This window comes from Equus przewalskii, chromosome 17 (assembly GCF_037783145.1).
Source record: "Equus przewalskii isolate Varuska chromosome 17, EquPr2, whole genome shotgun sequence".
In the NCBI taxonomy this organism is placed as follows: Eukaryota; Metazoa; Chordata; class Mammalia; order Perissodactyla; family Equidae; genus Equus; species Equus przewalskii.
Window position 1 is genome coordinate 30940812 of NC_091847.1, and position 22079 is coordinate 30962890.

A 22079-nucleotide genomic window follows, 5' to 3' on the forward strand; every position below is an offset into this window, starting at 1 on the left:
TGTAGGTATGATTACATCCTCTCCAAATTCTTACCTGGCGATGGAACTAACTCTTCTGCTCCAGCAAGACCTAGACTAGGAAAAGCTAGAACGGAAAGCTTGGCTTCTAAAGTCTGCAACAAGAGGCGGAAAGTATTTTCAAGTCTCCCACTCCTCTCCTCCTGGGAGTTGAGAAGGCTCCTCCCACCTGCGCTGGAATCTCTCTTTGGGGTTTACGTGGCGGCTGGATGGATGTGTGCTGTGTCCGTAGGGTGCTGCTGGCCGTGTGGTGTGAGCTGAGATCACATCACGCCAGACCCCGTCACAAAGAAAGGTTCTGTCTGGCTAAGCTGGTTCCTGGCTCTGTGGCTGGTGTACAGAAATAATCATTGTGTTACAGCAGAGACTCTGAAACAAATGCTTTCTCCAGGCCCAGGAACTGTCATTCAGTGTGATGAAAGTGCCTTTTTGTGAGCTGTTTCTGTTAGAGTCGGGGTGGGGGTGGTTGTCTGGCTCAGCGTGGTGCTGAGCACAGGCCTGTTCTCTCGTCTCTCCTTCCTTGGCGGGTTCTCAGGCCTCCTCCATCTCCTGTCATCTCAGCCGTCCAACCCCAAAATGCACTGTTTGTGCTGCACTTCCCCTCCCTGCCTCTCCTCTCCACTGATAATCAAATGTAACCTAAACAAATAAACAAACAAAACCCCCAAAACCCAGAGTTTGGAAGAAAATAGAGAATGCAGGGTTCAAAGAGCTTTTTCTTTTTTTTTTAAATTACCTTCTAATTGAAAATTGAGTTGATAACAGGGCGACATCAGCTCCTTTCAACCTTGAACACTAGAGATAGGTTCTCCAACAATGATTTAATTGTGGCATCATTTTATTTATTTATTTATCTATTATTTATTTATTTTTTTGAAGATTTTATTCTTTCCTTTCTCTCCCCAAAGGCCCCCGGTACATAGTTGTATTTTCTTAGTTGTGGGTCCTTCTAGTTGTGGCATGTGGGACGCCGCCTCAGCGTGGTTTGAAGAGCAGTGCCATGTCCGTGCCCAGGACGCGAGCCAATGAAACACTGGGCCGCCTGCAGCGGAGCGCGCGAACTTAACCACTTGGCCACCGGGCCAGCCCCAATTGTGGCATCATTTTAAATACTTGAAAGGCCAAGTAGAGCTTCTTCTAATGGAGTGTTATATGTTCTCTTTTTCTTAGGAAAAGTAAGGGTGGATTCAGAGGGGTGGACTCAAGGGAGTCAAGGGTCTGGGGCATCTAGGTGGGGGCTAATTCAGATGCCCCAGCCCCGTTGCTTCCTGGCAGGGGAAGAAGCTCGCATGGGTTTTTCTCCTGTCAGCAGGGCTCTGGCTCTGAGCTGAGTGTCTGTTAGGGTGTGGCAGGTTGCTCAGAGCCACCATCCTTGCGTGTGCACTTGGAGGGTGCCAGCGGCCCATTGCAGGGGGCAGAGGGGGCTGGACCATTGGCCTTGGCCTCCTTACCCCTGTTCTAATGCCTGGGCTGATGGGTCCCATTGTGCTTTCCATGCAGGGCCATAAGATCCAGAAGCCCTTTCAGTTTGCGGGGAGATGTTTAATTTCTAATACATAGAAGCTTTAATGCTGTGAGTGTGGCCGGCATTCCAATCATCTGGAGTTGTTTGTGCCGTGAATATAGAAATTTAAAAGTACAATTGAAGGGTGGGAACCTTTTTCTTGAGTCCCTCTAAAGCACGTCACATTCGTGGGCATGTAGAGGCTCTCTACTCTGGCCACCGTTTTCAGGCCCGAGGAATCTTTTCTCAGAGCAAGTTGGCATTTTCGTGAAAATTGAAGCTTGAACCTCCAGCCCTTACATCGTGGTCTTCAAATTTGCTTCCCCTGTTACCAGGGAAACCATTACCAGAAGTCTGATACGTGTGAACATTCTCTCAATATAGCTTGACGCAAATGCCTGAGGGCTGCTAGGATTAAAAAAAAAATCCTGCCACTTAATTTTTCTTCTTTTAGCTTCCTAAAGGAAAATCCTGATTTCTTTTCTGATCCCAGTTCACAGTCCAATAACCTCAGATCAGTAAAATGTATATTAAGTATTTTTTAGAAAACCTAACAAAAATAACTGAAACTAACCAGCATCGGAAAATTTAGAGACCAAAAAAATCAGACAAATAAACCTAATCAGGGCCTGAAATAGGTGGAGTTAACTGCCTGGCTTGGTTTTTTCGTACATAGCCCTGAAGAGGACACCTCAGTATGGGCCTCCTCTCCTTGCCCCCATGGTCCTTTCAGAAATGAAGACTCCCTCCCCTTATGCAGAAATGGTGGGTCAAAGATATTAATTATGCATCATTCTCCTTTCAGTGATGTTTATGTGGATGAAGGAGGATTGAGGGAAACGAGCACTAAATATATTTTAATCACCTCTGCTGCTTTGAAAGAATTCCCACAGCTAATCTTCTGTGCAGAGCAGCCTCCGTTCACGAGCCTCCCCTTGTTGCTGTGTGAAATGGAAGCCGGCCTGCAGTGTGTGGGGGTTTGCACAGTGTGCCCATTGTGTAATTAAAAGAAATTCCCGATGCTGATGGGCCTGGGCCGGCTTGCTAGCACAGTCACTGAAAAAACAGAGGCATTAACTTTAAGTCCAGGCTCTGGAGGTTTCCGGGCTGATTGGCTTGTCACTGTGTGGCTCAGTTTACAGAGTGGGGCCCTGTCCGCCCCTGGCTCTGGGCTGCCTCTGTTCTGAAGGGGCTCTGCTATAGCCTTTGTGAGAAACTTCCCCAAGGAGCTCACCTGGGCCAGGGTTTAAACCGACCCAAATCAGATCTTCAGGAAAGAAATTCTATTCTACACCTTACTCCAGAGACCCAGGGCATGATACTGTTTTCTCCCCCCGACAACTGATCTCAAGAGATCAACTTAGAGAAGAAAACTCAAGTGCTTTCTACTAAAAAGAAAGTGTACTCCTCAATGTCTGTCTTAATTTTGATGTTACTGGGAAAAAGTTTGTGTGCCTTGTTTCTTCATTAATATTCTGTGGGAATGTGAATCCATTTCTTTCTATTTGTGGAGCAGTGGAGGCCCTCATTTCTGCTTTTATCTCACAATTCTACTTAAAATGCAAATGGAGTCGAAATATCTCATTTGTGTGAAAAATGAGATGGGCCATTTGGAAAATGTAATTTTAAAATATGCAACCAACACTAGCATATGATCAAAGTAATGAGTTAATTTAATTTTATTTTTCTGGCTTGCAGATGTCCTTGAAGGTTATAATGGGACAATTTTTGCGTATGGACAGACTTCATCAGGAAAAACACACACCATGGAGGTAAGATTGCGGTGTGCTAGGATGTCAGTCTCTGTAATGGCTGAACAGAACTGGTGCTTCCAGCTAGACTCAAGGGACACGTGGCTTTTTTCCTAGGCAATAGAGATGTTTAAGGGGATGGTTATGTTTGGCCAATTTATTGTGTCTTTGAGGAGTTTTAAAATAGCAGTGAGTAATAAAATCTCAGGAGTTCAGTATTTTAAAAAACCCGTTGTTGATGGCTCTGTCAAAATAGTAATAATATGGGACTGGCCCGGTGGTGCAGCAGTTAGGCGCACATGTTCCACTTCAGCACCCGGGGTTCACTGGTTCGGATCCTGGGTGTGGACATGGCACCGCTTGGCAAGCCATGCTGTGGTAGGTGTCCCACATATAAAGTAGAGGAAGATGGGCACAGATGTTAGCTCAGGGCCAGTCTTCCTCAGCAAAAAGAGGAGGATTGGCAGCAGATGCTAGCTCAGGGCTAATCTTCCTCAAAAAAAAAAAATAGTAATAATAAATTTTATTAAAAAATAATCATTAATAAGCTAAACACTAGGATCATCTATTATCTTAATCATTGTTGTGCATACAAATAAATCTGTTTTGCGTTAAAAAAAAAAACAAGAAAAGGAGACGGTGTGAATGTTTTTGTGGACTGCAGCCCCAGTCTAACTGAGAAAGTCTGTTGAGAAAATCATTTACCCTAAGGAGGGCCTCAGGGGAGCGAGTCTCTTCAGAATAAATAAATAACTATAGATCAGAGATTGAAAGAAGTTGGCTTGTGGACCAAATTCAGCCCACAGGCATCTTTCTATTTGGCCTGCACAGTGGTTTTGTAAAAAATTGCAGGCAGTGTTTAAAAAGGGAATGATTTCACACAATTCTAAGTTTCCAACTTTGGTTGAAAATTCTGAAGATCTAGAAACACTGGGTGAAAATTCGCCATGATATAAAGTGTGCGCTTTCTAGAGCAGGGATCTTCATTGTCTTGTTCACATTTCTGGTGTGTGGAAGAGCAGCTGTCGTCTAGGAGGGGCTCAATAAAATATTTGTTAAAATGATACTGGTGTGGTGGCCCTGGCTGCCCCACGTGTAGGGGGTTGGCTCTCCAGTCTACCTTGGTCCACTCTGTGCTCACCGGGAGCCAATATGAATTTATATTCTGCATCCTTCCTCATTCACTTACATACCTGGCCCCTGCGGGCACTTCAGGGTGTGACCCCGGCTCAAAGTCTTGGCTGTGGAGCTCTGTGGCTCCAGGCTGTCTTCCAGACAAGCCACGTCTGCAGACAAAATTGGCCCCTTGACCTCTTCTTTTCCTGCTTTTTACCATGGACTCCTGTAAGGCCTTTGGGGCCGGATAATTCTTCTAAAGGCTGGGCCCGCCTGACAGGTAAGAAGAGGTGGAGGAGTGGTTATTACAAGAAACTGCACAGAGGAAGTTTGGGGAATTCAGCTTACAAGCAGCAGTAAGATGAACCCTTAATCCTTCAAGCTTAGGTTTTTCATTTACGGTATCCTCCTGGGAATGTCACGGAGACGGCTGCTGCAGGATCGGTTTAGCTTATGAATCATTCCTATTGAAGAGGAGATTTCAAAGGCACAAGGCTAAAATCCTCAGGGCTCTGATGTTCTGCTCGCCTGATTTCAGGTGTGGGGTATGACTCAGGTGGGGGCCTCTCATTTCTCTTGTGTTGACTCGCCCTCACCCATTTTGCTGGAGACAAAGTGGTTCAGAGACTGCACAGATTAAAGAAAGCGCGAGGGTTATTTGCCACCTCTTCCAGACCGAGTGGTACTGTTCCCTGATACCTGAGCCTCATCAGACTGTCTTCTCCGCATTTCACGTCCTGCGGCACAACACCTTGGAAATGCAGGCATGGGTGTCACCACGCTCCTGTTCCAGCTCCTAGCCTGCCTCTCCCACTGGGTCCCAGACCCTTAAATTTCTAGGAGCTAGAAAAACAATGGTTATACATTTCCTAATCCCCTCCACTCCAGTAGCTGTGGACAAAAACTTCTTCCCAGGTCATAAGGCATAGGAGAGAGACAGAGAGACAGACAGACGGCTTCTCATGAGGGAATCGTTCTCTACTTTTTTAGAAAATTACCAACAATATACAATACAAAAAAAAAATGCAGTATTTAAAATCCTCCAAAATCTTAGGAAATGCTTCCAAGCGTGACCTTTTTAGCTTTGGGATTAATTCATCTTTGGGAAATATAAGGTATTTGCTAAATGTCAGAAATTTAAAATGTAAATTGGTAAAGGAGAGACCTGTTTCCAGAGTACAATCTCCGTTAGTGTTTGTGTTGGGGTGGGGGGGTAGGTAGGTGTAAGATGATGGCAAAGAGGTACACCAGCTCTTTAAAACCAAAATTGGAGACATTTCATTAAATGAGAGCATCTGCAGTCCTCCTCGTCTCACAGGTGAACCCTGCAATGCCCATCGCAGCGCGGTGGTCCCAGAGGGCACTCCTGGGGACCTGAAGGGAACTGGATTCTGTGCAGGTCACTCCACGCTTGCCTAAATTCTGTCGTATCTTCATCCTTGTCAGTTTTTAAAGGTTGATTCCCGTGAGTTGCTTTTCTGTATTGTGTTTTGAAGATCATGTACGTATGCCTGCAGCAGGAGGGAGTCAGGGGGGATGTGAGTCCTTTCCTAGCCCACCACCCCCCTTAATCTGGTTCTTTCTGTAGGGTATTTATAGATTGCAGAAAAGGTAGGGGATATTTTAGAAGAAAACAGAGGAAAGGAGGATCCCCAAGCTAAAGTTGTAGAGACTGTTGGAGACCAAGAAATCCAGGACCATGGATGCAATTAAATTAGCAAATGCTGCAGGGCTTGCGCCATCTGAAAGGAGGCTCTTACATGTCTGGAATTACGCATTGTGATCTTTCAAAGGCTTTTGTAAGGGGGTGTTAGCTCCCTGAATGGACAGAGCTGTCACATTTTAAAGCTGTTTTTCATTTTAATCTCCCCATTTTTGGTCTGACATCCAGTGGTGATTCCATTACCTTCTGTTGAGGGGAACAAACAGATAAGCCCACATAAAATTGGAAAGATTAGCTTCTCAAGATGGAGCATTTAAGGTGGATTTTTCAATAAAAATATGAAACACTTGACAGTGTGTATGCTAGGCTTGCAGGACGCCGTCGTGCACTAGGCCGCAGGCTTGTGTGGCCGGTACTCAAAGGGCTGGGCTGGAGGAGGGCTGCTGGGGGTTCTGGCTGTGTGGGGAGGAGAGGGCTGGCCCTTTGCTCAGTGTGTGCTACAGGGAAGGGCTTCTCTCGGCCCCGTGTCTTGCTTCGTGGCCCTCCTCAGCACACTGATTTAGATGGATGGAGACACCTTGTTTTTTTCCCTCTGCCCAAAGGGACACCTGGAGGCCATCGGATGGTGCAGGCTGTCCCACTGCACCGCTGAGCCTGCCAAGTGATTTTTAATGAGCCTGTCTGAGTGCACTGGGGCTTGTGTGAGCTGATGGGCTGCCTGCTTTCCTATCTTAAGTGTTTCAGGAAACTGTCCTGCTTGGGAGGTTGAGAAGGCCACTAGGGCTGGAACAAAGAGAGACTTATTCCTTGGCCAGTGGCCTGGGTCTGGTTTCTTCTCTCATACATACTGAGAAGGCCACATTCAGAGTGGGAAAAATTTTTGAAGAGGTTATACAGGATGGAAGTATAAAACTGTTTCTTCTTTTTGCTTTCTGGGAGAAACAAGATGATGAAGCAGTACATTCCTTTGCTACTCAAAGTCCGTCCCTGATCCTCCAGCCAACGAAATGTCGCTGTGCCCTAGATGGGCATTATTCTTCCCCAGTTCCTGTACCTTTGTGATGTTACTCCCATCTCATCTCTGCCTACGTCCTCTTTGCCCATTATTAGTCTCACTCATCCCTGAAGATTTGTTGTCTCTCAAGGAAGCCATCCTGTATCAGCCCATCTGGAAGCGACTTTTCTGCTCTCTGAGTATTTGTAGCTCTCTGCTTCTTTGTTACCTTTTATTGCCTGGGGTCACTATTTATTGTGTGTGTGTACATGTGTATTTCATTTGCAAGCCAATCAACATAGAAGCAGTAAAGACCTTTATGGAACACCTCTCTGTCTCATATACACACACCACATAGGGCCTCATCATACCCCCAACACCACACACATCAACACCCCCCCGCCGCCACATACACACATCACTCATACCCACACGCTATAATATACACCACATACATGCATGTACCACACATACACACTATATTCACATACCCCCACACACTGCATACACACACAACACACATCCATACCACACACACACACCACATACATGACCACCACACAAGTCAGCACCACACCTATCCACACCACACACAGACACACACATTCACACAGGCAGATTGTGTGCCCAGTTAACTGAGCATAAAGGCCCTCACCACTCTTTTTCTTTTTTGAGGAAGATTAGCACTGAGCTAACTACTGCCAATCCTCCTCTTTTTGCTGAGGCAGACTGGCCCTGAGCTAACATCCATGCCCATCTTCCTCTGCTTTATACGTTTGCCAAATTATACGTTGGCCAAGTGGTGCCGTGTCCTCACCTGGGATCCAAACCGGCGAACCCTGGGCTGCTGAGAAGCGAAACGTGCACACTTAACTGCTGCGCCACCAGGCCGGCCCACCACTCTGGGGCTTATGAGCTAGAGCAAGCATCCCTGCCCCTGAACCTGTGGTAGATTTGGGTATCACTTCTGTCACGGTGGGATGGGGGGTATTATTACGCTTTCTCTAAATGAATATATGTTTCCTTTTCATGTGATTTTGGGGTGGGTGCTTCAGGGAAACAAAATAGGGAGTGTCCCGGACTCACCTCTGGTTCTGCCTTAGTTCTTACTCTGACGAAGGCAAACAAAGGATGTCAATACTTGTATAAGCCAGGAATCAATTGGAAGATAAATCCGTTGAAAGGGAAAGCATCTAGGGAAACAGATTTGAGTCAATTATAAATGATTTTTGGATTACCAGTCACTCTTCTTTGGCTGTGGACTACTGAGGAGAAGCTAAAGGACTATGATGAATTACTAAAGAGCTCTGGAAGAAGGGGGTGGGGGACCCTCTTCATCCGGACTCTGAGTCCAGTTGGCCCAGTGGTGTCATGACATTTGACAGGATGGAGATCTGTGTTTTCACTGTAGGTGTCATTTCTGCCAGCAGTTGCCACAGTCCAGAGCACCTGGAGTCCCATATTTGATTTGTTCCATGTTAATGATGGCCTGTGAGAAGTAAAATTACCAACATTTGAGACTCTCAGTCTCAGTCATTTGCTGTTTCATAAGATATATATTAAGGGTCTGGGATACAAATGTGTTTTCGGACTCTTGGGGTCAAATAAACTTAGTGAGAACCTGTATGAACTGAATAATATAAGGCTAACCTTTATTGTCACTAAGCACATATATACTGTTTAATTTAAATTCTATAATAATTCCTTGCAGTAGATACTGTTCTAAGTCTCATAAGCAGTGGGGGGAAATATAAATGCACTGGCCATACCTGCTTTTAGGGAGAGTACAGTCAAACTAAAAAACAATATAAATGCATCAAATGATTTAGGATTCTTCACAGACGAGGGCATTCCAGGGGGGTACCCAATTTCCCAGTTAAGAGAGCTTTGCCAGAGGCCAGATGTATCTGAACTCAGCTGTTTTCTTGCTTTTAATAGCGTGGAAGGTCAGGAATCAGGTGTGTGAAGGAGGATTCATAACGTAAAGTGCCTTGTGGCCTGTAGTTAGTGCCTGGGTTCACAACATGACTTCTTGCTTTTGGTAATTCAAATGCTGGCTTGAAAGTCAACCTGTCAGAAAGGCACTCTGTGGCGAACCCTTGAAGGAAAATGAGGATTTGATTGAGGAAAACAAAACAGATCTTCTGGGTGTTGGGCAGATTTAGAACAAGGATATGAGGTCAAAATTGTAAAGGTTGTTGGACATCCCTGGAAGATTAAAGAGCAAACTGGGTTTTTTTATGCTTTTCTTCCAGTTCCATTTGTTCCTGGAGTTTTATAACTTCCTAAAAGTCTGAAAAATTCCCTGGGAAGACAGTAGCCAATGATCACTTTAGATCTGCAAACTCTGTGCACTGATGGATTGTTTAACATATACCAGCATTTAACTGTTCATTTGAGTGTGGGTGTAAGGAAAGCTCTCTGGGGGTTGTGCATCTAGGTCCATGCTAAGGCTGTTGCCTTAAATATTTCTAGAACTATTCTTTAGGAATTGGTTTCAGATCCTATGGCATACCTTTTTAAAAGTCTACAGAGGTGGAAAATTCTGGATCTTAAAAATGAATTTAGCAATAGTCCAAATAATAGATGAATTCATCTATCTCTCCACCCCTTAGGTAAAATGAATAGAAGTGGAAAAAAGGAGAAAAAAGGAATAAGAGAATATCTTACAAGTGGATTTAAGTGTTAGAAACAGCCAAAAATTATTTGGAACAGTTCAGGCTGAGCGTTACAGATCTTAAAAAAGAAATTGATAAAACGGATTTTCTTTATTGGTTTGTAAAGTGATACTGAAGGTATTTTCAGAATATGGTTTTTAGAAATTTTTGAGCAATGATAACATTAATGTTACCATGTCTATCAGCTTTCAAGGTGATTTCATTAAAGCAGATTAACTTGGACTTGTAGGTTCTGGTCAGTTGGTAGAAATTCAAAAACAAAACCCACATTTAGTGTCGTAGTCACTCATATATTTTCAGGTCTTCTGCTCTCCTTCTCTCTGTCCTTCCTACGTACACACTCATCCACATACACACTGATTTGCTGCCCTGAGTGGCAGGAAGAGAGAATATTGTGGGGCTTCAGAGCCTGACAGAACAAGCTCTCCCATGCTGGGTAAATAGCCCAACACATTGATTATTTTGCCAACTTTTGGTCTGTTGGCATGCCAGATAGATCTCCAAGGGAGCAGACAGTGCATGCATGGGTGCTCCCTGCTCCACGGAGTTCTGTTTAAGAAAAACAGGTATGGTCCCTTCTCTCTCTGACATGTTTCCTGATGCTCTTTGACCACTTTGTTTGTTACTTCACTCCCCAGGGGAAGCTCCATGACCCTCAGCTCATGGGGATCATCCCGAGGATCGCACACGATATCTTTGACCATATCTATTCCATGGATGAAAACCTGGAGTTTCACATCAAGGTAAGTCCTATTGATTGAGTCCCAAGAGAAGAAACTCAGCCCAAAATCATGTTTCTGAGCTTTCCTGTTATGTACATGTAAAAGATGATTTTGTCTATTTTTGATGACATTCCTGTGGTAAGCAGAGCCATATTTATTATTTAATTACTGTGGCCAATACTTAGCTATCTTAGCTGTCAAGCAAATGCTTGAAATATTGAGATAAAGTAAAAGCCCTCTTTAGGAGGGAATCATCTTGAGAGTTGCCTGAATTCTACCCATTACCCTTGGATTTCTGTGGATGTGACTGGACTGTGTTCATAATTGGGTTAGGACAGCATTTCCCAAAGTGTGTTCCATGGAACACAGTCCTTTAATATTATTAATAGGTGGGCCACCAGGGAAATGGCTTCTGTGGCCAAATAAGCTGGGAAAACATTTTGTTGAATAATGTTAAATTTATCACAAGCTTAAAATTGCTATTGTGTAATGCAGTTCTGCAAAGCAGACATGTAGTATATTACATTTCCTGGCTTATTTGACTGTGGACATATTTTTCCCTCCTTGGAGTAGGACAGACTAGTGATTTGAGCAGCACACTCTAAGAATTGTTGGGGAAAGAATTCTCTTCCTCCTCCTTGTTTCCTTTTTAAACTAGAACCCATATTCTGGCTTAAATTTGAATTGAAAGAGAGCTTTCTGCTCTCCTAATTAAAGCTGTTAATTTATAACATTTGGTATTAGGGGTATGTTCACTGGAACTCCTTTGTTTGCAAGTGACTGAAAGCTACTTGTTTAAACAAATACAGGAAGTTGTTTTAAGATACAGAATCTGATAGCGGGCGTGAGGTGGGGGTGGGGGTTTGGAGAAGCAAGAAATCCATGCCCTGCTTTTCCTTTTTTTTAACTTGAAAAACATTTGAGATATAATTCACATACCATAAACTTCACCCTTTTAAAGTGTACAATCTGATGTTTTTTAGTATATTTCCAAAATTGTACAACCATGATCACTATCTAATTCCGGAACATTTTCCTCACCACTAAAAGAACTCCATTCTCATTATAGACCCTGCATTTCTGCTCTCTTGCTGTATTTCTTTCTCTTGTTCCAGACTATCTTTGTTATTTTTTAATGGGGAAGAGGGCAACATGGCAGCTCCTGCTCCACATTCCCTTATTTTCAGTTCCTAATTCCCAAGGGAAGGGGCTCATTGGCCCGACCTGCAGTAGGTGATCCCCCAGCTCTGATTAGCTGTGTCCAGGATGCATGTGGCTGGCTGGGTCCCCATCACAGTGGGCTTGACGGTGTGAGGAGGAAAAAGGGGCAGATCTAAGAAGACTTGCAGCTGAGCAGACCAGCCAAGAGGAGGCTGATCATCCTTGAAGGCCGGGATCTTAGTGCACTGGGACCATCATTTTAGAGATGAAGAAACTGAGGTTAAAGGCATAGAACTAGATGTCGAAGTTATGTCTCAGGTTATTGACAGAGTTGAGATTAGACTCTTGATCTGACCAACCCCCCCGCAGTACATTTTCCATTACATTAAACTTCCACTCTTACTTACTTCTGCTCTGTACCTTTCCTAAATTATATAAAAACAAGGCAATAATTGTTTGCTCAGTTATAAATTAGATCTGGCAAATCTTTGCCCTTACAACTCCCTTTGTTGGCTAAAGCCAGCTCCTCCACCTTGCAGGGTTCTTTCTATCAAGGATACAGAAGCTTATTGCTTTGATGGGATCAAGATTTAGGAGCTTAGTGCAACTTTAAGGCTGTTTGCATTTAAATACCTTAAACTACTGTAGTGTTCTTATGGGATAATCCTGGAGTAAAATGTTAAACCAATTACTGCCCTCAAAATAGGGTCTTGTATTAGAATCTTCTTAAAATAAAAACAGCCCCAGCATGAAGGGAGAGATGGGGAGGAAGAACACTGGAGTCTCTAGGGCTGAATTTTGCAGTCTAGGTTCCTGTTCTGCATTTGTAGTTATGCTCACTTATTTCATAAATAGTAATCGTAAGTGAGCTAGTTAGCTGTTGACTACTTCATATTTTGGATTGAATAGTGACGGGCTTAAAGATGAAAAAAAGGCCTGATTAAGGCAGTACTGAAAATCTGTTCCTTAAAGTGAGTCCCACAGAGGTTTTAAACACTATTTCTGAATACGCTATTTCTTAATTCCAAATAATGCGTATTTATTTTTCTTATACCTGGTCTTACAAAATATTTGAAGTGACAGAAATAACGAAACCAAACCCCCTCAAAAAGCAGTCAGTATCTGCCGTAGTAAAAAGAAATTAATAAATCAGAATTCTCTTTCTATTCATCTTAAATTGGAACAGAATTCTGATTGCCAGATTTGCTAATATGTAATTCATGACTGCTTTTTAGATGTAATTAATTTTCTTTGTAACAAATGGAAATAGGACACATGTTTGTGATCTCAAAGATAACAGAAAAGTCTTCATGAAAACCAGACAATTTTGAAATGCGTAGAGTGGGTTGGAACCAGGGTTGAGTTGGCTGCAGGGAGGGCTGGGTTAGAGATGTCTAGGGTTGGAGATGTCTAGGATTCCAGCCACAGAGGTTTCAGGAGCAGTGGGTCTTTCAAAGGTCAGGTAGGTGTGACTACAACAGACGAGGCTCAGTGACAGGGGGAGTTTGACAGACATTCAAGCAGGCCCAGATTGTTAGGAAGACAGGCAACTTGGAGAGGATGCTCAGCTATAGATTCCAGGGTTTGAAGCCAGGACCCCAGATCTCAAAGAAACTGGGAAGTCACGAGGTTCCAGGCTGAGACACAGACAAAAGATGATAAGCCAGGGCTGTGTTGGGTTAGGACTAGTGCCAAATTAGGGAGTCTTCACTTCCCCCAACTGGAGGCAGGACTGGTCCAGAGCTGGGATGTGGGGGCGAGGTTTCATCTGTGGAGTCACATCCCAACTTGATAACTTTTTTCAACTTTCTTTTTTACAAATTTTTTGTCCATTCCTTTGTTTAGATTTCAGAAAAACCCATGAACTTGAGGGAAAGAAAAGTTATCTGGGAGGCAGAAGGCAGGTATAGATAGAGTGCAAAATTCTAAGGGGAACTTTTGACATCCTCAAGTTCAGTGGCTTCTTTTGACAGATGGGAAAATGGAGGCCTAGGGTCTCGGTTACATGCCAGTTAAGTCCCCAAGATCACGTATCTGGTTTGTTTGTTCTCAGATATCAGCTGGTGTAAGAATCGCTCAGGGAGTTTAGAAGCAGGTTGCTAGGTCCTGTTCTCGGAGATTCTGATTCAGGACAGCAGCAGGGTTCATGGCTCTGCAATTTACATGAACACTGTCGGTGGTGTTGATGCAGGTGGTGCGGGTGCTGAGGTTTGAATAATTAATTGGAAGCATTCCTTTCCCTCTCACAGTCTAATCTGTCTTTCATTAAGTCACATTTTGTTCAAATCTTTCATGGGCTCCCCAAAGCTGGCCACCATTAGCAGTTCTCTCCCTGTTACCCTCGAGCTCTTGTAGTTCCGTGCAGACTGCCCTTATCCCCCTCCCTACTTCCTTCCTGCGAATGTCCGGGCCTGCTCTGATGAGGCTGTCAACATCATGCAGAAGGTGAGGCCTACTGATTTTTGACACTTACTTGCAAGGAACATTTTCTATTCCAGCTGTTGTCATTCCTAAAAGTTTGCTTGGTGCTCATCTAAGATAAATGCTAGAGTCTTCCTGTAAGTGGCTGTCTAGCACACAATAGAAGTAACGCCTGAATCAAGACCATGGGGAACTGCGATGTGTGGGGACGGAGAATGGCCCACACTGAACAGGGACTCATAGAGCAAGCTGACGAAGCAGGAAAATACAGGAGAGTTGGCTGAGCTCTGCACTTTCAGACTCCGAATCTTCCCTTTGCAGCCCGTCTTCTTACTCCTCTCAGCCGTGCATGACAAAAGCTTTTATAAGTTCTAATAATGACATTTTTGAAATACAGTGTGGCATTTCTGTTTCAAACTCAATTTGTTTCTAACCAGGTTTCCTATTTTGAGATCTACTTGGACAAAATCAGGGACTTACTCGATGGTAAGTAACCCGAATGCTTGTCCTTTATGTGTTCTGTAACTAAAGTCCAGGGAGGTTGAAGTGATTTACAGCACTTCTGTTTAAGGAATTAATGAAAATTTATAGAGGTGTTCTTTTGTCTTCATGGTATCTGCTTATTCTCAGCCAAGGTTTAAACTTGCACATTGCAAGGAGATTAGATTTGCCTATCTTCTGTAACAATTTCTATTTTTCTTCCAATACAAGATCTTTAACTTTTCTTCTTTGCATGTTGTCATTATTATCTCTATAGTATCCAAGACAAACTTGGCTGTTCATGAAGATAAAAACAGAGTCCCATACGTAAAGGTATGAGGAAAACTTGACCGATGATGCAACTGATTTCTCTCCAGTCACTGTCATCATAAGTATTACATAAGATACCCAAAATATTACCTTTAAAGTGCATATATTTAATCATGTTCCTTATATTTAATATTCAGCTGGTTAAAAAATAGACATTTAATTTCTTCAATCACATCTCTCTATGTAAATGTATCACAGATGTCTAGTCACATGAGGTAAGAATTGGAGTTATGAACAAATATTTATTATTCACATTTAAAGAGGCTTTGGTGTTGAGTACAATCATTTATACTTTGTAGTTAGGGGAAGCCTATCATGGCATTATGTCTAGAAACTCAAAATGTCTGATTTCAGTTGGTGGGTAGAATGGAAGGCAAAGAAAATTTCCTCCATTTTTCTGTCATTGGTTTTCTGTCTCCGCTGCTGTTGAGCATGAATATGTACTTCAAAATCTAGGAAAATCCAGCATTTCTCTTACGGTTTACTTGTGGGTTTCCTAGGGTTTGCTCCAACTTCTTTTTAATGTATAATTCAAGCCCTAGGCAAGGAGGAAAAGTTATTGGATCAACATTGCAGCCTTTCTCTTGATCGGCACCTCTAGAAGAGAAACGGGAAAATGTTTAGCTGTTGTGAAATATTGTTGCCTTTCGATTTTTTAATGGTGAACCTGAACTGACTCTCTTCCAGGGGTGCACCGAGCGGTTTGTATCAAGCCCCGAGGAAGTCATGGATGTGATAGATGAAGGCAAAGCAAACCGACATGTGGCTGTAACAAGTAAGTGTGGTGTGGTGTTTCCTCCCCTCTAACTTAGGATGCGAGTGTCTGCCTACCCACCAGGAGGGGTGGGTATGAGCTCCAAATGAAATAATGCTTGGGAAGGCAGTTGGAAAGCAGTGGTTCGGACACACACAAGAGTGTGTGCAGTACGAGTGTGTCTAGGCAGGTCGTGGGAAACAGCGCCTACTACTGTCCAGGAAACTCTTGGAAATATTGGGTGAGACTCACTGGACCCTGGTAACTGCCTAAGCCTGAACACTAGGAGTACAACCAACCAATCAACTAAAGGGGAAAAAAGTAAGCTTCTAAGTTTGTTTATTTTAACCATGTTATTGTTCAGGTTTAAAAAAAAGAAATCCAGGGCCGGCCCGGTGGCACAGCAGTTAAGTGTGCATGTTCTGCTTTGGTGGCCTGGGATTCACCGGTTCGGGTCCTGGGTGCGGACATGGCACCATTTGGCAAGCCATGCTGTGGCAGGCGTCCCATATATAAAGTAGAGGAAGGTAGGCATGGATGTTAGCTCAGGGCCAGTCTTCCTCAGCAAAAAGAGGAGGATTGGCAGCAGATGTTAGCTCAGGGCTAGTCTTCCTCAAAAAAAAAGAAATCCTAACCAACCAAATTCTGTATGCCAGTCGTACACATGGAAAGAATCCGCGGTGGATTTCTGCCTTCTGTGAAAAAGGGAAAGAAAAGCAGGGAGGAACTCAGAAAGTAGAGCTGGGAGAGTTATTGAAAACTTTCTGATGCTGTGTTAATAACAAATGCATCCAGGTCAGCTTGCTTACCTTGCAGTTCCTTCCTCGGCATGTGCACCTGTCACCGGGAAGCAGGTCCTATGGTATTAGAGCCGCAGAGGTTCCATGAAAAGATGGGGGCTGCTGTCTTATTCAGAAGGATATGGACAAATGAGTGAGTTCATACGAAGAGCAGCTGAAAGAACTAGGGATTCCTAGCTTGGAAGAGAGGAAAAAATCTGGGGAGGACATGAGGTCAATACAATATTTCTTAACATGTTCAAGGTGCTGACATTACAAAAGAAAGTCTGCTTGCTTTGTTTGATCTGGATGGGTAGACCATTCAGGATTGTTGACGCCTCAGGGAGGCAGATTTTGACCTCATATGAGAACTCTTTATTCCTGACAGCTGACCCAACTGAAGCCTGCTACCCAGAGAGGTAGTGAGCTCCCTGTATGATGTAGAAGAGTTAAGCATTGGTTGGTTGATGAGTCTAGTCTCTTGAAGTCTCTTCCACCCAAGGTTCTATGAGTCTGTGATCCAGAACTGTAATTCTCAACTCTTTCTTTACCCCAACAAATGTATCAGATGATATTCGTATCTGTGGCAAATTTCATAGGTGAGCCTAGACTTGTGTACAGTGTAGGTTAAACTCCACTTCTTTCTCTTCTGCTTACGCACTTACTTGAAAGAATGTAAGACTGAGATGCTTAGAGTAATAGATACTATTATCTCTCATTTATAAAGAAGTTCTTTACTGAGTTTCTTAAGCTCTTGTTAGTCATGAATTATTCACGGCATACCTGACAATCCTTCTTGGCCCTTTGCTTCAGAACTGTTGGTCCAGAACATTACTGTTTTTCTTATCATTCTGGTAAAGTGGTTTTTAAAATTATTGTGGTAAAATATGCATAACAAAATTTACCATTTTAACCACTTTTAAAGCTGCAATTCAGTGGCATTAAGTACATTCACAGTGTTGTGCAACCATCACCACTATCTCTTTCCAGAATTTTTTAATCATCCCAAAGTGAAACTCCCCGCCCGTTGAACAATAACTCCCCAGACTCCCTCCTCCCAGCCTCTGGCAGCCACCATCCTACTTTCTGTCTCAATGAATTTGACAACTCTGGGTACCTCATACAAGTGGAACGATACAAGTCTTTTTGTGACTGACTTATGTCACTTAGCATAATATCTTCAATGTTCATCTATGTTGTAGCACGTGTTGGAATTTCCTTCTTTTTTATGACTAAATAATATTCCATTGTATGTATATACCATATTTTGTTTATCCATTCATCCATACATAGACATATAGGTACTTATGCTGCTTCTGCCTTCTGGCTATCGTGAATAATGCTGCTATGAATGTGAAGGTATAAATATCTGTTCAAGTTCTTGCTGTCAGTTCTTTTGGGTATATACCCAGAAGTGGAATTGTTGGATCATATGGTAATTCTACTTTTAATTTTTTAAGGAACTGCCATACTATTCTCCATAGCAGCTGCACCATTTTACATTCTCACCAACAGTGTCCAAGGGTTTCAATTTCTCCACATCCTTGCCAACACTTCTTACTTCCGTTTTTTTTTTTTTAAATAGCCATCATACTGGGTATGAAGTGGCATCTCACTGTGGTTTTGATTTGCATTTCCCTAGGATTAGTGATGTTGAGGCTCTTTACATGTGCTTGTTGGCCATTTATACACCTTCTTTGGAGAAATGTCTTCAAGTCCTTTGCCCTTTATTTTTTAGCTGAGGAAGATTCGCCCTGAGCTAACATCTGTGCCAATCTTCCTGCATTTTGTATGAGTTGCTGCCTCAGCATGGCTGCTGACAAGTGGTGTAGGTCTGCACCCAGGAACCAAACCCAGGCCGCCAAAGTGGAGCATGCTGAACTTAACCACTAGGCCACGGGTCCGGCCCCCTTAGCCCATTTTTCACTTGAGTTGTTTATTTTTCTGTTATTGTTGATTTGTTGGTGTTCTTTATATGTTCTGGATCTCAATCCCTTATCAGATATATGCTTTGCAAATATTTTCTCTTGCTCTGTGGACTGCCTTTTCACTCTGTTGATAGTGTCCTTTCATGCACAAGAGTTTTTAATTTTGATGAAGTCCAGGTTATCTATTTTTTCTTTTGTTGCTTGCGTTTTTGATACCATATCCAAGAAATCATTGCTAAATGCAGTGTCATAAAGTTTTTTGTCTGTGTTTTCTTCTAAGGTTTTATAGTTTTAGCCTTTACATTTAGATTGTGATCCTTTTTGAGTTCGTTTTTGTATATGGCTTAAAGTAAGAGTCCAACTTCATTTTTTTGCATGTGAATATCCGGTTTTCTATTTGGTGAAGATACTGTCCTTTCTGCATTGAACAGTCTTGACATTCTTGTTCAAATTATTTGACGATATTATGTGAAGGTTTAATTCTGGGCTCTCTGTTGTATTCCATTCGTCTGTATGTCTGCCTTTATGCCAATACCACATTGTTTTGATTACCATCGATTTGTAGTAAGTTTTGAAATCAGTAAGTGTGACACCTCCAACTTTGTTCTTTTTCAAGATTGTTTTGGCTGTTTGGGGTCTCTTGAGATTCCATTTGAATTTTAGGATGAGCTTTTCTATTTCTGCAAAAAATGTCATTAGGATTTTAAAAAAGATTGCATTGAGTCTGTAGATTGCTTTTGGTAGTATTGCCATCTTAACAACATTGTCTTCCAATCCATGAACAAAGAATGTCTTTCTGTTTATCTGTGTCTCTTTTAATTTCTTTTAGCAACATTTTGTAGTTTTCAATGTACAAGTCTTTTGCTTCCTTGGCTAAGTTTATTCCTAAGTATCTTATTCTTTTTGTTACTACTTTAAATGGAATTGTTTTCTTAATTTCCTTTTCGATTATTCATTATTAGTATATAGAAATGCAACTGATATATGTGTATTGCTTTTGTATCCTGCAACTTTACTGAGTTTGTTTATTAGTTCTCATATATTTTTTATGGAATCTTTAGGGTCTTTTCCATATAATCTGGTAAAATGGTTTTAAGAAATGATTGCCAGTGGGGGTTGAATAAGACAGTCACTGGGGTCTCTGTCTGCCTAGGGAACAAAGACCAGCGTCCAAAAAGATTTTTATTTCCAGTACTCGGGCCTAATGAACATATTTAATCTTTGAGACCTTCTATGCACCTAGCATGGGTTCTAGAAGAAGTGTGTGTTTTAATCCTTCCTTAAGAAAGCTTATGATATTACTGATAAGGCAAGGCTTACCCACCTGAAGAAGATGGAATACATCCTAATCACAATAATAAAGGCTGAGGGACTTAAAGTGAGGCAGGGGAGGAAGCTGTGAGCTCTTCAAGGAGAGAGTGGGGCTGAAGTAGGATGTTGGAGGATGGGGGCTTCAGGCAGAGCTAAGAATCTGTTATCTTATACTGTTGACTAAGATTTATAGATTAATTTCTTCTCCACTTGAAGACATTTTAAATCTTTCATTTCTTTTTTTTATTTTTTAAAGATTTTATTTTTTTCCTTTTTCTCCCCAAAGCCCCCCGGTACATAGTTGTATATTCTTCTTTGTGGGTCCTTCTAGTTGTGGCATGTGGGACGCTGCCTCAGCGTGGTTTGATGAGCAGTGCCATGTCCATGCCCAGGATTCGAACCAATGAAACACTGGGCCGCCTGCAGCAGAGTGCGCGAACTTAACCACTCGGCCATGGGGCCAGCCCCTTAAATCTTTCATTTCTAGAATGAGCATTGTTTATAAGAAGAAACAGTGGTCTCAGATAATTTTTTAAATTGGCTGGACTTAAAAAAAGAAATGGAGCTATTAGGTGTGATTTGTTGTGCTTTTCGGGTGAGAGACTTGCTACCTAAATTTATGTGTTCTTTGCAGAGCAGTAAACTATTTTCCTTTTCAGACATGAATGAACACAGCTCTAGAAGTCACAGTATCTTCCTGATTAATATTAAACAAGAGAATGTAGAGACTGAAAAAAAACTCAGTGGGAAGCTTTATCTAGTTGATTTGGCTGGGAGTGAAAAGGTAATTGGTTCTTTATTTGTATTATCTATAATTTTCCCCTGTTATTTGCTTCAGTGTGCAATAGTATAATTTTTATGCCTTCCTATTCCCTGGTTTTAAAGAGCTTTTAAAATTTCTGATGTTGTGCCAAGATGTTATTAAATTTAACCTTCTCTTCCTGGGTCTTTCTTTTCCGGTCCTGAAGTCCCCTATTCGCGTCACAGGAGGTGCTTTGAATGCTAACTCTGATTAATGCCTGATAGGCTCTGATGATGACATTAGGCAAGTGTTGGTGTGAACTTAGCCTGGCAAAGGCAGCTGCACAAATGCAGGAGGGCATGAACTTCTGAGGAAAGGAAAGATCTCCGTGTTGTTGAAAGATCCCCAGACTCAAATAGGCCAGGAGAGGGCTTTGCCATTGGAATGTGGCTGTTCTGCCTCTGCAGGTTTGTTTTGCTGATAGAAGATCTGGAACCTAGGGCTCTCTCTGCATTCCCTGCTTCCCTCTGCAATAGGCATGAACTGACAGGGTCTCACGTGGGTGGCCTCATGTCCTTCAGGCTATGAGGCCTGTAGCCAGGTTTTTAGCCAAAAGCCCTGATCTGTCCCTGGTTTTTTCAGGGCTCTCTTTTAGCATCTGTACTCTGTGCCGTGCCCTCCCAGGAGCCGGCTGAGGCCATACTCCAGATCAAATAGACTTCCCAGAACCTCTCACCTGCCCCCTGCCAGCCTCACTTCTGTGGCACGACTAGAGGCTCCTGCTGCCACACGCTGGCTGAGGGCACTGCTCCCCTGGGGTGACATCACAGAGCAAGTCCATGTGCATAACACCATGGGTCTGCCATCATCGCTGACATTGTGCTGACTGTCCCCATCAGGGCTAGCTTAGAAGTTCGGTCAGTCTCCTGAACTGTGTCATTGATCCCCACTTACTGCATGCACCCCACCACTGAATCGCTGTACATCAAGTTATGGCCACTGACATCTGTGTAAGTAAAGGCTACCTGGATTGTCCTCCTTTATGTGCTTGTAAAGCTGTGAGCAGAAAATCATTTGGATATTCCTGGTTGGAAATCTGAAATTTTACTGGTAAAGGCTTATAACTTTGATTAAACAGACACCCACCAGAACAGGAATATGAGAAGCATTGCTTTGTTCTAGACTGACCATTAGCAGCCAGGATCTGCTTTGTGGCCACACCAACTGTGTGGATCCTGACAAAAAGCCCAGGGGCCACATTGCTCTTCCCGAGCTGCCCTCTTTCCTTTTAGAGCACAGAGATAAGTATTTAGGGCCTACCTAAAAGCAGCTGAAAAATGCTTAATGCTGGCGGTTCAGAGGGGAGGCCTGTCCTCTGTGCAGTGTTGGTGGTTATTGCTTATGATATTTATGAGGCATTTTAAATTTGTGGTCCCACACATCATTTCTTTTGCTCACGTCTGTTTTCCTTTGCCCTAGATGTGTCCACGTGAATGTGTCAGTGTGATCTAGTAGAACAGAACTCTGGGCTTTAGTCCCTGACTCCCCTAAATGGTGTTCTTCCCTTGGGCTGGCAATTTGACGTCTCTGGAGCTCAAATTTTCCTTGTCTGTAAAAGGAAGGTGATTGTACCTGTCTTGCATACTTCATGGAGCTAAGATGCTCAAATATGAAAGCACCTTAAACAATACCATGGGACTAGACTATTATTATTTGTGACCCATCAG

At 42.8% G+C, this 22079-nt stretch overlaps 1 protein-coding gene across 2 annotated transcripts in view; it reads left to right on the plus strand.

Annotated features, from left to right (window-relative positions):
* KIF5C (kinesin family member 5C) overlaps positions 1 to 22079 on the plus strand; it is a 146758-nt gene that overhangs the window by 50243 nt on the left and 74436 nt on the right. For both annotated transcript variants that reach the window (XM_070579701.1, XM_070579702.1), the window contains exons 3-8: positions 3221 to 3294; positions 10363 to 10467; positions 14466 to 14514; positions 14786 to 14841; positions 15526 to 15613; positions 20270 to 20394. In XM_070579701.1, coding sequence (XP_070435802.1) covers positions 3221 to 3294; positions 10363 to 10467; positions 14466 to 14514; positions 14786 to 14841; positions 15526 to 15613; positions 20270 to 20394 — 497 coding nt within the window. The remainder of the gene's footprint in view (positions 1 to 3220; positions 3295 to 10362; positions 10468 to 14465; positions 14515 to 14785; positions 14842 to 15525; positions 15614 to 20269; positions 20395 to 22079) is intronic.